We start from the raw sequence: 12,930 nt of genomic DNA, 5'->3' as shown, positions 1-12,930 counted from the left end.
CCCTGATAAAGGACTCTAACCTTCTCACCACATAGAATTATTTAATACACATCATTTATTATTCCCTCTGGGTTCCGTACCCGGCCCAGGTATCCCTCTGAGTCCACTCAATGGCTCAGGCATTTATTATTCCCTCTGGGTTCCGTACCCGGCCCAGGTATCCCTCTGAGTCCACTCAATGGCTCAGGCATTTATTATTCCCTCTGGGTTCCGTACCCGGCCCAGGTATCCCTCTGAGTCCACTCAATGGCTCAGGCATTTATTATTCCCTCTGGGTTCCGTACCCGGCCCAGGTATCCCTCTGAGTCCACTCAATGGCTCAGGCATTTATTATTCACTCTGGGTTCCGTACCCGGCCCAGGTATCCCTCTGAGTCCACTCAATGGCTCAGGCATTTATTATTCCCTCTGGGTTCCGTACCCGGCCCAGGTATCCCTCTGAGTCCACTCAATGGCTCAGGCATTTATTATTTTGGCCATCGGTAGTCTTGTATCACTATGACCGATTCTTATAGGCCCTATGGTCTCGAGGGTATTCTTTCACCATGCAACGAGCCGATATTCGATGTGTCACGCATTCGGGGTCAATCGGGTTTTATGGGGAAATGCTGGGGTGCAGTCCTATTAGTCCCCACGAGATATCCCGTAGCGAACCGTTCTCACAGTCTCATCTCCTAATGTGGTTCCTATATAACTATGCAGAGTTTGGATTTTATCAACAGGTTCTGCCTACCTTTTGTTGGGCGATCGCGAGGTGAGACTGCAGGAATCGGTCCGGTGCTCCGGGGTCCCGAGGCCGTGCCGCTCTCCGTCTCTCGTTTCCCAGTTGCGGTCCAATTCAGAAAAAATCACGTCGGGGTCACCAAATTGAAGGGAAAAACGGTCTGTCTAGTTACTGGACCAGATGAAATGAGACGGAGAGGTAATAAAGTCTGTCGGCACGAGGACCTTAGATTTATTAAGTAAAGTGGCAACGGTTATACAGAGTCATAAGCGTGAGAAATCGAATATGTCTAAGTCCCTAATCAGCGCTGATGGTTCGTCCGGAGCTTCGCCTCCGTGGAAGGTCTGCTTCGGAAGAAGGTCAAGAGTCTCAGAGTGATACAGTCTTATACTGTATCTCCTCGTGATGAGGTGTGTGCGTTTGAGATGTGTGTGGTTCTGTGTGTTTTTACTTGACCTTGGCTCCCAGGCACTAGTGTATGCATGTATATCTTCTTGTGTTCCTCCTCACGGGGGAGAGCTTCAGAGCATCTCCTGTTGTGGTCCTCCCGTTCTTGAGGATGACTGGTGCATTGTCTGAGTGTCTACCATCTGCCGGGAGGAGAAATGGGGCCCTGGCTCCGGCCCTGACCTGACTATATTCTCATGTATGTGTAGCATCTCCTGTTGTGGTCCTCCCGTTCTTGAGGATGACTGGTGCATTGTCTGAGTGTCTAACATCTGCCGGGAGGAGAAATGGGGCCCTGGCTCCGGCCCTGACCTGACTATATTCTCATGTATGTGTTATGTGTTAAAAGTTGACTATATTATAAGGTGACTGCCATGTGATGTGCTCATTAAGCTAGGGTAGGAGTTAGCTATATTTATAATGTACATGTGATGTGCTCAGCAGGTTATTTTGCCCAACATATGTGAGAAATATAATGTTAGTAGAGCAATATGGCAGGAAATTGAAGGAGAGAACTCAATTCATGATATACTTGAAGAAAAGGGGATGACAAGGGAGAGACTTAAAGCCTTGTTTATTTTTCTTATTGCTGATATAATGAAAAGAATATAATAATTATTATTTGCTTTCATTCATTTATTCATTTTATTTTTAAATTATACAAGTATAGATTCTACGAAGTGCAGTATTACACAATCCTATACAGTTGGTGGCGGTATACAAAATAAAATGGTAAACAACCACGAAGAAGAAGAAGAAGAAGAAGAAGAAGAGGAGGAAGAAGCACACTTCCGTAAATATCTGTTCACTATGTATTAGCTGCCCAAACGAAAGCTAATCAACGAAGAGGTAAGCTACGTATTGCTGTGTTAGCTGGAGATTTTTGGGAAACACTCGTACTTCGGCTGCTGTATAGTACAACTGGGCTTAGTCGGCAAAATGCCAACTTCCATTCTGTTTTGGAAAACACCCTGAGTCAGACGGCTGAGAGATGACGTCAGAGACAGTGACCGCGCTGGGCAGTGTGGTTCAGACGGTCGTGTTGCTGACGGGGCTGGTCTTCGTTCAGGGAGGTAAGCTGGACCGAATGTGAACCTCTGGCAAACCTAATTGTGGTGGCTAAAGCTCCCTTGTTGTGATCAGTAAATATCTCTAAACATGTCCAGTCACTTAACCACTCTATAACAGAAGGAACGAGGTCTACGCGTGTGTACTGTGTTGAAACGACGGTAGAAGAACAGTGCGTTCGCTCCGTCGTTACCGAATGAAACAAATAAACAACACAGTTTTACGCTCCCTAAATGCGCGTACCCTACGTCATAACAGCGCGCTCTAAAGCAACTAATATGTCCTATGCATCTCCAATAATTCTAAGCAACGAAAGCAAGTACACTAAACAGTTATTAAACTAAAATGCAAAACAATTAGTCAATCAATATAATAAACAATCACTAAATATTCATCTAAATAATATAATATCTAAACCTGAGTCTAAATTACAATATGGCAAAATGGCACTCACACCAATATCAAGAGTTATTCTATGTTTGATTTGTTATGCTTGATATTTGGACTTGCACCAGAACTCAAACGGACAAATCTTTTTTGTACAAATATGTCCTTTAGGTTTACTTATAATGTTGAAAATAATACCATTAAATACAAAACATTATCTTTATTGTTCGTTTGTTGGAGCCAGGAATGATTTTATTGTAATATCATAAGGTTTGTGATGGTTAATATTTGTGGTATTGTTATTCGTTAAGGTTTTTAATGTTATTGATTATTCCGTGAACGTGTCGTGATTGAGAGCTGGGTCACGCTGCTATGAGCGGTGCACCTATGGACCGTTACCAGGGGCGGTTCTGGGGGGGGGGGGGGGGGGGGGGGGGGGGGGGGCAGCAGGGGCCAGTGCCCCCCCCCCCCCCCCCCCCCCCCCCCCCCCCAAACGTTTTTCTTTTTCTTTTTACCTCCGTCTGGACGGGGGTCGATTGCTTGCAATGGTGTGGCACTGGCGCACAAGGCGGAACTTGAGATTTATAATATATCATACTGACTTTATTGCTGTTGGTGATGTATGATACCGAGTGGTTTGATGTCAGTGAAGGAAACCCAAAATGATGTAATATAGACAATTGCATTAACCAATGAAACATTTCAAATGTATAATATTGACAATTGCTGTAACTGAAGGAAGCACAACTTAGTACTATGCTGCTGAAATAAATGCTGCAACGGGATTAAGCCAATTATTGTATATTTTGTTTTTGAGAGCCGTTACTTAGTACTAAACTAAATATTTCGCGTCCCAGGTTCAATGTGCCCCTCCAACAAAACAACTGACCCCAGTCTGGCCCCCCCATGAAAAATGGTCTAGAACCGCCCCTGACCATTACACACCTGTACACCTGGTTACCTGTTCCCGTGTTCCTGTGTTCACCTGCTTAGCTGTTCACCTGTACACCTGTTCATGTGTTCACCTGTCCGCCTGTATGGAGGAAGAGAGGCTGAATGGTTCGCCATAATTTTTGTTGACCGCAACATTCTTTTGATCACTGTTATTAATTTTGATTATACTTTGTGCACATTCTAATATGTTGATACTTTTCATTGATTAAATTTACCCCTCAGTCTCTCTGCGACTTTTAATTTGCTTTCCTGTAGTCGCTACACATTAATTAAATCTGAATCTTTCCTTTCGGACTAGAATGAATAGATTCTTGTATAATTTTTGACTTCATTTTAAACTTTGCTCAAACAGAAACCAAAGCTGTCTCTAAAGATTAACCCAGGTTATCAGGTGGGTCAGGTTGAGAGAGAAAAGCAGACCGGGAAAGGTAAAGTCACTACGTTGAAAAAGGTGTGTTGAACAAAGAATGAACTCTAAAAGGGTATCAGAGAACATTAGTCTGTCATCTGGATTAATTAAGAGGACATAGTCGTCTTTCAACGTCAAAGATTGCAGAGATGTAAAGTTCATATCTTATGAGCGACTCAAGATAATTTATAAACGAGTAGTAAATGATGAACAGCAATCACCATCATAGTATTACTTATGGACCTGCTTATAAAGTTAATGACTAATATGCCTCCAACACCACCCTGTTCTCTGATCTCCAGACACCCAGGTGGGCTGTGTGTTTGGGGGGAGCTGTGTGCTGCCTTGCCGCTTCCAGCCAAACAGGGATACGGTCCTCCACTGGGTCAAGATAAGTGGGAAGAAGCTTGAGGTCCACTCCTACCACAATGACCAGGACCAACTGGGACACCAGGACCCTCTCTACGAGGGAAGGACCTCCCTGTTCCATGACCAGATCTCAGGGGGAAACGCATCCCTTGGTCTGGCCAGGGTGAACCTCCAGGACCAGGGCAGCTACCTGTGTTACGCCAGCACCACACATTACAACCAGGAGACCTTCGTCATCCTGACAGTGAGAGGTGAGCTCAAGTTCTATTTGTATAGGATGTCATCCTATAAATTAATATAAACGTTGTATTGAGCAGACGTTAGCTCTTTGAGTTTCTTGTTTTAATACGGGACCATGTTGTTGCAGCTCCGGTTGCTAGCGTGGGCATTGTGCTACTGAACAACACTGTCACCTGTAAGTCTGGAGGAATCTACCCAATACCACAGCTCACCTGGTCCGTCAGTCCTCGCCCGGCTACTGTCCTCCAGAACACAACCGAGGTCCATGAAGATGACCAGGGACTCTATGACATCAGCGGCTCCTTAAGGACTGTTAACAATGACACAGAATCGACCTACAGCTGCTCAGTCCAAAATGAACACAGTGCAAGGAATGCCACGATGAGGTTACACCGTAAGTCTTTAAATCCAGAGAACAGTCAGAAGTTAAATGTATACACACGTGGACAAAATTGTTGGTACCCCTCTGTTAATGAAAGAAAAACCCACAATGGTCACTGAAATAACTTGAAACTGACAAAAGTAATAATAAATAAAAATTTACTGAAAATTAACCAATGAAAATTAGACATTGCTTTTGAATTGTGGTTCAACAGAATCATTTTAAAAAACAAACTAATTAAACAGGCCTGGACAAAAATGATGGTACCCTTAACTTAATATTTTGTTGCACAACCTTTTGAGGCAATCACTGCAATCAAACGATTTTTGTAACTGTCAATGAGACTTTTGCACCTGTCAACAGGTATTTTGGCCCACTCTTCATTAGCAAACTGCTCCAGTTGTCTCAGGTTTGATGGGTGCCTTCTCCAGATGGCATGTTTCAGCTCCTTCCACAGATGTTCAATAGGATTTAGATCAGGGCTCATAGAAGGCCACTTCAGAATAGTCCAATGTCTTGCTCTTAGCCATTCTTGGGTGCTTTTAGCTGTGTGTTTTGGGTCATTATCTTGTTGGAGGACCCATGACCTGCGACTGAGACCAAGCTTTCTGACACTAGGCAGCACATTTCTCTCCAGAATGCCTTGATAGTCTTGAGATATCATTGTACCCTGCACAGATACAAGACACCCTGTGCCAGATGCAGCAAAGCAGCCCCAGAACATAACTGAGCCTCCTCTATGTTTCACAGTAGGGACAGTGTTCTTTTCTTGGTATGCTTCATTTTTGCGTCTGTGAACATAGAGCTGATGTGCCTTGCCAAAAAGCTCCAGTTTTGTCTCTTCTGTCCATAGGACATTCTCCCAGAAGCTTTGTGGCTTGACAATATGCATTTTGGCAAATTCGAGTCTCGCTTTTTTATGATTTGCTTTCAACAGTGGTGTCCTCCTTGGTCGTCTCCCATGAAGTCCACTTTGGCTCAAACAACGATGGATGGTGCGATCTGACACTGTACCTTGACCTTGGAGTTCACCTTTAATTTCTTTGGAGGTTGTTCTGGGCTCTTAGGTTACCATTCTTATTATCCGTCTCTTCATTTTGTCATCAATTTTCCTCCTGTGGCCACGTCCAGGGAGGTTGCGAACTCCATGGCAGAATAGCCGGACCATTGACAACATTGGTCAGGAATTTGCATTCTGCATTGGTCAAATTAGGGAAAATTGTGTCATGGTCCAATTTCTTTGTAGATTTCATAACAACATCATACGTCTGTCTGTCCACTCGTGTGTCTATCTTCATCAGCTCCAATGCAAAGTGCTCCCGGGAGTGAGGTGTTACTCCCTTGTGACGCCTCGGGGCTCGATGACATCACCTGGACCTTCAACCACCACCAGACCATCCTCAGAAGACAAGCAGGACAAGAGAAGGTGGTGGAACCAGAGTGGCAGCAGCATGTAAGAGACCTGTCTGAATCAGGCAGCCTCCTGCTGTATGTGACCTCATCAGCCCAGAGTGAAGGGACGTACAGGTGTACTCTCAGGTACGCAGACGAAGAAGACGTAACCCACATTGAACTGAAGATCATTGAACTGAAGATACTGGAAGACCCTATGGCAGGTAGGCTCTTTATGGAAATACAAAAGCAATCTGTGTGATGCTAAACCATCCGTTGTGTGAAAGCGACATCAGGCTTACAATACCCGATGTACATTGTCTTTTTTGTTTTTACAATTTACTAGGCCGATAACTAAAGTCACTTTAGAAAATGTGCCAAACATTGTTGACTAGGTAATGATTACCATGGAACTACTTTAATGTATATTGCACCTCTTGTTAATATTTGTTATTATTATACTATTATTAATAATGAAAAGAATTATAAAAAATCTAATCATTATTTTGGAAGAAATAATGAACTTCTCTTACACTGTTTCAGAGGGAACAAATAGAACACATTGGATCACATTAGGAGTCATCCTTGCAGTTATCCTTTCAGCTATTGTCAGCATCATCATCTGGTAAATAGTAATGTACACATTTTATTAACTGCGATTTTGTCCAGAAAGTTGGTGAGGTTATTTCTGGGGAATTTATATGTGATGTGGGAATGTGTGGTATAACAAATATGATTTCGATGAAGCCATTACTAATATAACTCTTTTACTTTTAGCTGCTCGTCTGAGAAAAAGCAACGAAAGCCATCAATCCGGTACTTCGACCATCATATACCACCCGTCTGCATCTCCTGAAGTGTAACAATGCTTCCCCAGAGACCATCTGGTCAGATTAATCCCAGGTCCTTCTTGTGAGGGAGCACGGCTGGACAAGGCTGAGGAAGTTTGTCTGTGTTAAGGGTTAAACCTCCTGACTTTATCACCGTACCCTCAGACATAGCAGGGTTTGACTCGTCAAATGTTTATCTATCTATTTAGTCATTTAGAAAAGTTGAAGTAGGGCAGGCCTATTGAACTGCTGGCCCACGGGCCACATCCGGCCCATCGGTCAGTTGGATCGGCCTAGCAAATTATTAGCAGACCGTATACAATCGAATTACATTTTTCGCAGAAAAAACTGTTTCTGAGCAAGGATGAGAGCTGTTTCAATATAGTCCAGAAGAAAACCGTTTTAAGACAAGATAATACTTTCTTGTCTGTTACACTTGTGTAACAGACAAAACAATAAGGCCCACACTGCTATGTTGTCCTTATTATTATTATTATTATATTATTATTATTAATGTTGAATGTTACAGTTACACCTAGTTAATAATTATATGTAAGTCTTAGTGAACTATATAAAGTTGATTTGTACAGTGCTGCCGTATATGCAGTAGAATGACAGAGGACTTAATGCAGTGGTGGAACACTATTGTTGAACTGTATGTTTGAATACAACCTGCAGGAGTACCAACATCCAGCACCAGATCCAGCCCTCCAGCTCCCTCTAGTGAAACACAGCCTGCAGCAGGTGAGTTGTGTTTATTGTATGTTACAGCTGCAGTCAGGTAATTAATACCAATATGGCCTAATCAAGACAAATGTTTGCTATAAGTCTATCAAATACTGATGATTAGTTATGGACATACGTAACTCTCCCTGTACATCTGGAATTTTTTGTCTATTTGTCCACAAATGGAAGCTGGGGAATTCAATAGTCTATATATTAGACTGCAACCAGTTATATTTATTCAAGTTGGGACAAATCATGGACACATCATCGGTAAAGAATAATACATAAATATTAATTCATTAGAATTAGATATTCACAGTATCTGTGGATATTGCTATTCTGGGGATTCCTATTATTCCTATTCTTTACATTATTATTTCGATGGCCCATATCTCAACCTTTGAGTGGTGAAAAGTTGTTACTTTTTTCAATTTCTCAAGACTTAAAGGTGTCCACGTCTTATTTTGCATATTGTTATTGACAGTTTTGCCATCGATTTTGCAGTACAGTGAAAATTAGGAAAAACCATCAATATTTTTCTTCTTCTTAACCATAGCTTCAAATGACAAACAAGGTTTGACAGGTTTTCATGGACATGGTCTATGGTCTTGCCTGATTAAAATTATGTGAATTGGTATTGATTGTGTAAAAATATCCACAAGTCAGAAACTTGCCATGCACACAGAGGCCACCCTCCGTATTACGTGTACAAATTGTGTATTGATAGCTCAAAAAATATGGTCAAAGCGCCATCAAAAAAAAAAAAAATGCTAATCAAAGCGCTGATGCTCAATTTTCATCGCAAGTCCACATAAGAAGAATGCAGCAACTTGAAACTTGCCAGGAATATAGAGGTGCCCTCCCTTAAAGGTTGTATCGGCGACCAGCTCGCCCCTCCCTTCTGTGTTTCGGGCATCCAGTAAAAACTATCTTAAACACAGCGCAAATCCCCACAACACCCACCCCTGGTCGGTGATTGGCTTGAATACTATTTATTTTGGTTTTGAGCGGTCGATAGTACCATTCGTTTTTGTTTACGATCTTGGGGCATAGGCTGCCTACAGAGACGCGTTTTTTTGACGGCCTGCTTACGGGGCGAGCAGCTAGCGGATCGCGAGGAAAGATCAGATGAATGTGATAATTTATGTTTCGGCCTAGAATCGCTGATGCAACCTTTAACATGTGTACATAGTTTGTGTGTCTCTCTGTGTGTCTGCATGTGCATGTGTATGCGTGCTTCATCACCCCTCGTTCTCTATGTATAAAGAATCATACATAAATATTAAAACATTATGATTGTTCTCTCTCTTTCTCCAGTCTCTACACCTGAAGGAGAGAGCAGTCCGATGACTGGACCGGACAATAGAGGAGAAACAACGGACCCTCCGAGCCAATAGACTGGAACCCCCTAGAAAACAAAGCTCGCCTCAACCCTGGTTTTGGTTCTGCTTGTTTGTTTTGGAAATGTGTTGACCAATCGAAATACAGAGAAGTAAAACCAGAAAATCTTTGGCTGCTTTGATGTTGGACGAAAGCCAATATATTTGATTTATAAGCATATATAGACCATGTGAAGTCAGAGTAAAAATATCGTAAAAAGCCAACATAGAGCCTTTAAGGTGTTCTGTTAAGTGTTTCATAATCTAACATATGGTTGCCCTCAACTGCAACTCATTCTTCCCTTAATAGTTTACCTGCGCTAGATGTGTTTACTGAAAACTTTGGGCACTTAAAACCATTTCTATTTCCAAAATCAAGCAGGAATCAACTAACAGCAGTGACTAGTTCACCAAAATGAGGTAAAACAAAATAACTACCATATAGCTATGGCTATGTTGCAACAGCAAGGGCGTAGGAACCGGGGGGGACGGAGGGGACGTGTCCCCTCCAATATCGGAGACAGGCGCATTTGTCCCACCTAAAAATTATACCGGATCTGTCAGGTTTCCGATATGTGTCCCCCCCGATGTTAAACTCATTCCTACGCCCCTGGGCAACAGTAAGAACTATAGAGTAGATTTTCAATGGAGGCAACTTAAAGGGGCCTGCCACACTCACTAATAGCTAACATAAGAGAGTACTCCCTCAAATGAGTGTTTCTGGTCTGCAACATGTACTCAATTCTGGGCGAAAAATGCCATAACAGGACCATTGATGTAATGGGTCAGAGTTTTGTATTTTCCACTGGTCAATTTAGGAAAAATCCTGTCATGGTCCAGTTTTTTTGGCAGATTTAATAATGTTGTGTTCTTTTAGAAAAGGTAATCGAATCAGGATCACTTTGAACTCACTTTATTTGGTAAAGTTTCGGTATGGTAACTATGAAGCTAAAGGAGGGAAATAGTATAGGCACCCGTGGAGATATGCTTAGCTGGTCACCTAGGGGGATGAACCGCCTGCAGTATCTGCCTCCCTTGGGGCGTGCACGCTAGTGATGGGTCGTTCGCGAACGAGTCGGCTCAAAGAGCTGGCTCTTTTAAGTGAACGATGGGAGTCGGCTCCCAAACGCGAGCCATTGTCTTTTTTTTTCTCCCTCGCTACGGGTGCTACATGCATTAATTCTACGCGTGCTATGCGTGTCACGGCGCATGCATGGCAGCCAGCAACCGATCATGAGAACAAGCAGCGAGGGGCGGGGGATTTCGATGCACGACACACGTTGCCTGTGACTGACAGGAAAAGAGACGAGTGCGAGCCTGTGAGTACAAGATGAATGAGACAAGGAAAAGAAGCAGCATTTGGATGCATTTTGATCAGTGTGAGAAGACAAAGGCAAAATGCAGAATGTGCAATAGTAAGATTTCATATCGGGCAGGATCCACTCACAACCTGCGCTTTGCATAGGACTTTGCCTCCAATTGTTCAGTCGGAAGAACAGAGGCGGGCTGGCTTGCCTGCTTCTGCCATAGCCTCTAATACTCCACCTCTTGCTGCTGCTACTACAGTAGGCCCCCATGCTTCAGGTAGCATACGACCAACAGCAGCACAGAGCTCTATAAGCCAATTCATTTCAAAACCTATGACCCCAGCAAGACAAAACAGAGTTGATGAACTGGCTAAAATGATTGCATGAGTGCTCCACAATTGCCGTTCTCAATTGTGAAGGACAAGGGATTCAGAAGTTTCACACAGGCTCTCAATCCTATGTATGTTCCTTCAAGCCGGAAAAAAATGATTCCAAGACTGTATGACCGTCGGAATTACGGCATGGCACCATTATAAAAGGTATACGTAAGCGGTAATATGAAAAGCCGTTTGGGAGCCGAAAGAGCCAGCTCTTGTTGGTGAGCCGTTCCAAGAGATCCGGCTCACTAAAAAGAGCCGAAATTCCCATCACTAGTGCACGCTGTTTAGATACGGAGTAGGAGCGGCCTCTATGACGTAGTGCGTGCTCTGATTGGCTATGGTTTTGAGAGCCTGCCTCCCGTTTTCCTCATGTGTGATGGTGCTGCTGTCCTGTGGCTATGTGCAGTTATTGCAGCTTATGTGTTTGGTCCTGCTCCCCTTGTGGCTATGTGCAATTATTGCAGCTTATGTGTTTGGTCCTGCTCCCCTTGTGTCTATGTGCAATTATTGCAGCTTATTTGCGTCACAATAACAATATCTTGTATGTCTCTTTCTCTGTCCGTCCACTCATGTGTCTATCTCAATCAAGTGCTACTGCGTTGCTTACAAGTTGACTGGGTGTGGTAGGGGCGATTTTCTCCTGCTGGGGCACCGGTGCCGGAGCCCCTCTGCAGAGGAGCCAAGGAGGAGACAATCCCGGGCAACAATCCCTTTCTCCTCCTTGTCGAGGTACAATCTGGACTTCAGGGAGTCAAAGCCAAAGTTCCTTTCCCCCAATTCCTTCTCAACCATGGCCGAGATAACCCCCACTATAAGTCTCGTTGTGGAAGTAGGCCTACCGGGAGTCTGCAAACGGCAACAATCCCTTTCTCCTCCATGTCCTGGTTCAGTCAGTACTTCAGACTGATTGGAGAACCCGACGCAGTCGTTTGAGATATCTATATATAATAGGATATTATTTAGATACAGAGCTCCAGGACTCCCGCCGGAGCACCCGGAGTGTTCTAGAATATTTACAGAACACGGCCTACAGCTGTGTGCGCCTCTGGATGATATTGTGAATCCGAACCATTGCGAAGCACCCACTGTAAACACTAGCGCATGGCACCCTGGTCAAGCTGCTCAGGGCCACACCTCCACCCTCCACTTTGACCCGCCTCTAAAAAACGGCACGTTTGTGGAAAGCTCATTGTGGGACTGGCTCATAGGGGCTGTAATTCTGCACCACAGCTGACTTTCTTGAACGTCTTTGAATACTGTATTAGGGGCCCACTAACACCAATATAGAAGCATCCATAAAGTAGCATGCCAAGGGACCTTTAATTGTGATGTCCACATAAAATAAACAAATACTTTTTAAAAATATCCTCTTTGCCCTTAAATTTTCAACTCCCTGCTGTTTGCGTGTTACATTCTTGTGAGAAAACATACTCTTTCAACATTTTTGTGTTTAAGTTATCATTTACACCTGTTCAATTTAAATTAATTAAATTACCTGTTAAATTACGAATTAACATTTGTATATTTAGGCCATGAGTAGTCCAGAATTCTAATAATATACTTTATGTATTATTATTATAAACAAGACTTTGAGGCGTTTTATTATAAGAATTATCCATGTTCCCCCAACTAACCCTTATTGTTTGCCCCCCAATCAAACAATTTACAAGTTTTTTTACAATTAAAATACCTTTTTGCACTCAGAACTCAATATAACATACCACTATTTGCTTTTACATAATCACTTTTGTTTGATTCAATTGTATGTTTCTTCTGTTTATTTAAAATTTTAAATCCCTTTAACTTTTTCTCTGTAAAGCACATTGAACTGCTTGATGTAAGAAATGTGCTATACAAATAAAATTGCCTTGCCTTGCCTTAAATAGCAAATGTATCCGTAACTCGGATTATAAATACAAGTCCAAAGACAGTGATGA

At 42.9% G+C, this 12,930-nt stretch overlaps 1 protein-coding gene across 1 annotated transcript; it reads left to right on the top strand.

Annotated features, from left to right (window-relative positions):
• Positions 1–1,952: 1,952 nt before the first annotated feature.
• On the top strand, positions 1,953–12,358 carry LOC307088916 (CD276 antigen-like). Its single transcript, XM_079754978.1, has 8 exons — positions 1,953–2,243; positions 4,291–4,608; positions 4,725–4,991; positions 6,281–6,595; positions 6,915–6,996; positions 7,149–7,187; positions 7,880–7,945; positions 9,245–12,358. The coding sequence occupies exons 1-7, from the start codon at positions 2,162–2,164 to the stop codon at positions 7,923–7,925; spliced, it is 1,149 nt and encodes a 382-aa protein (XP_079611104.1). The 5' UTR covers positions 1,953–2,161; the 3' UTR covers positions 7,926–7,945; positions 9,245–12,358.
• The last annotated feature ends 572 nt before the right edge of the window (positions 12,359–12,930 follow it).

Source organism: Pollachius pollachius, assembly GCF_949987615.1.
Source record: "Pollachius pollachius genome assembly, chromosome: 17".
Lineage (NCBI taxonomy): Eukaryota > Metazoa > Chordata > Actinopteri > Gadiformes > Gadidae > Pollachius > Pollachius pollachius.
This window is presented reverse-complemented; position numbering and strand designations above follow the sequence as displayed.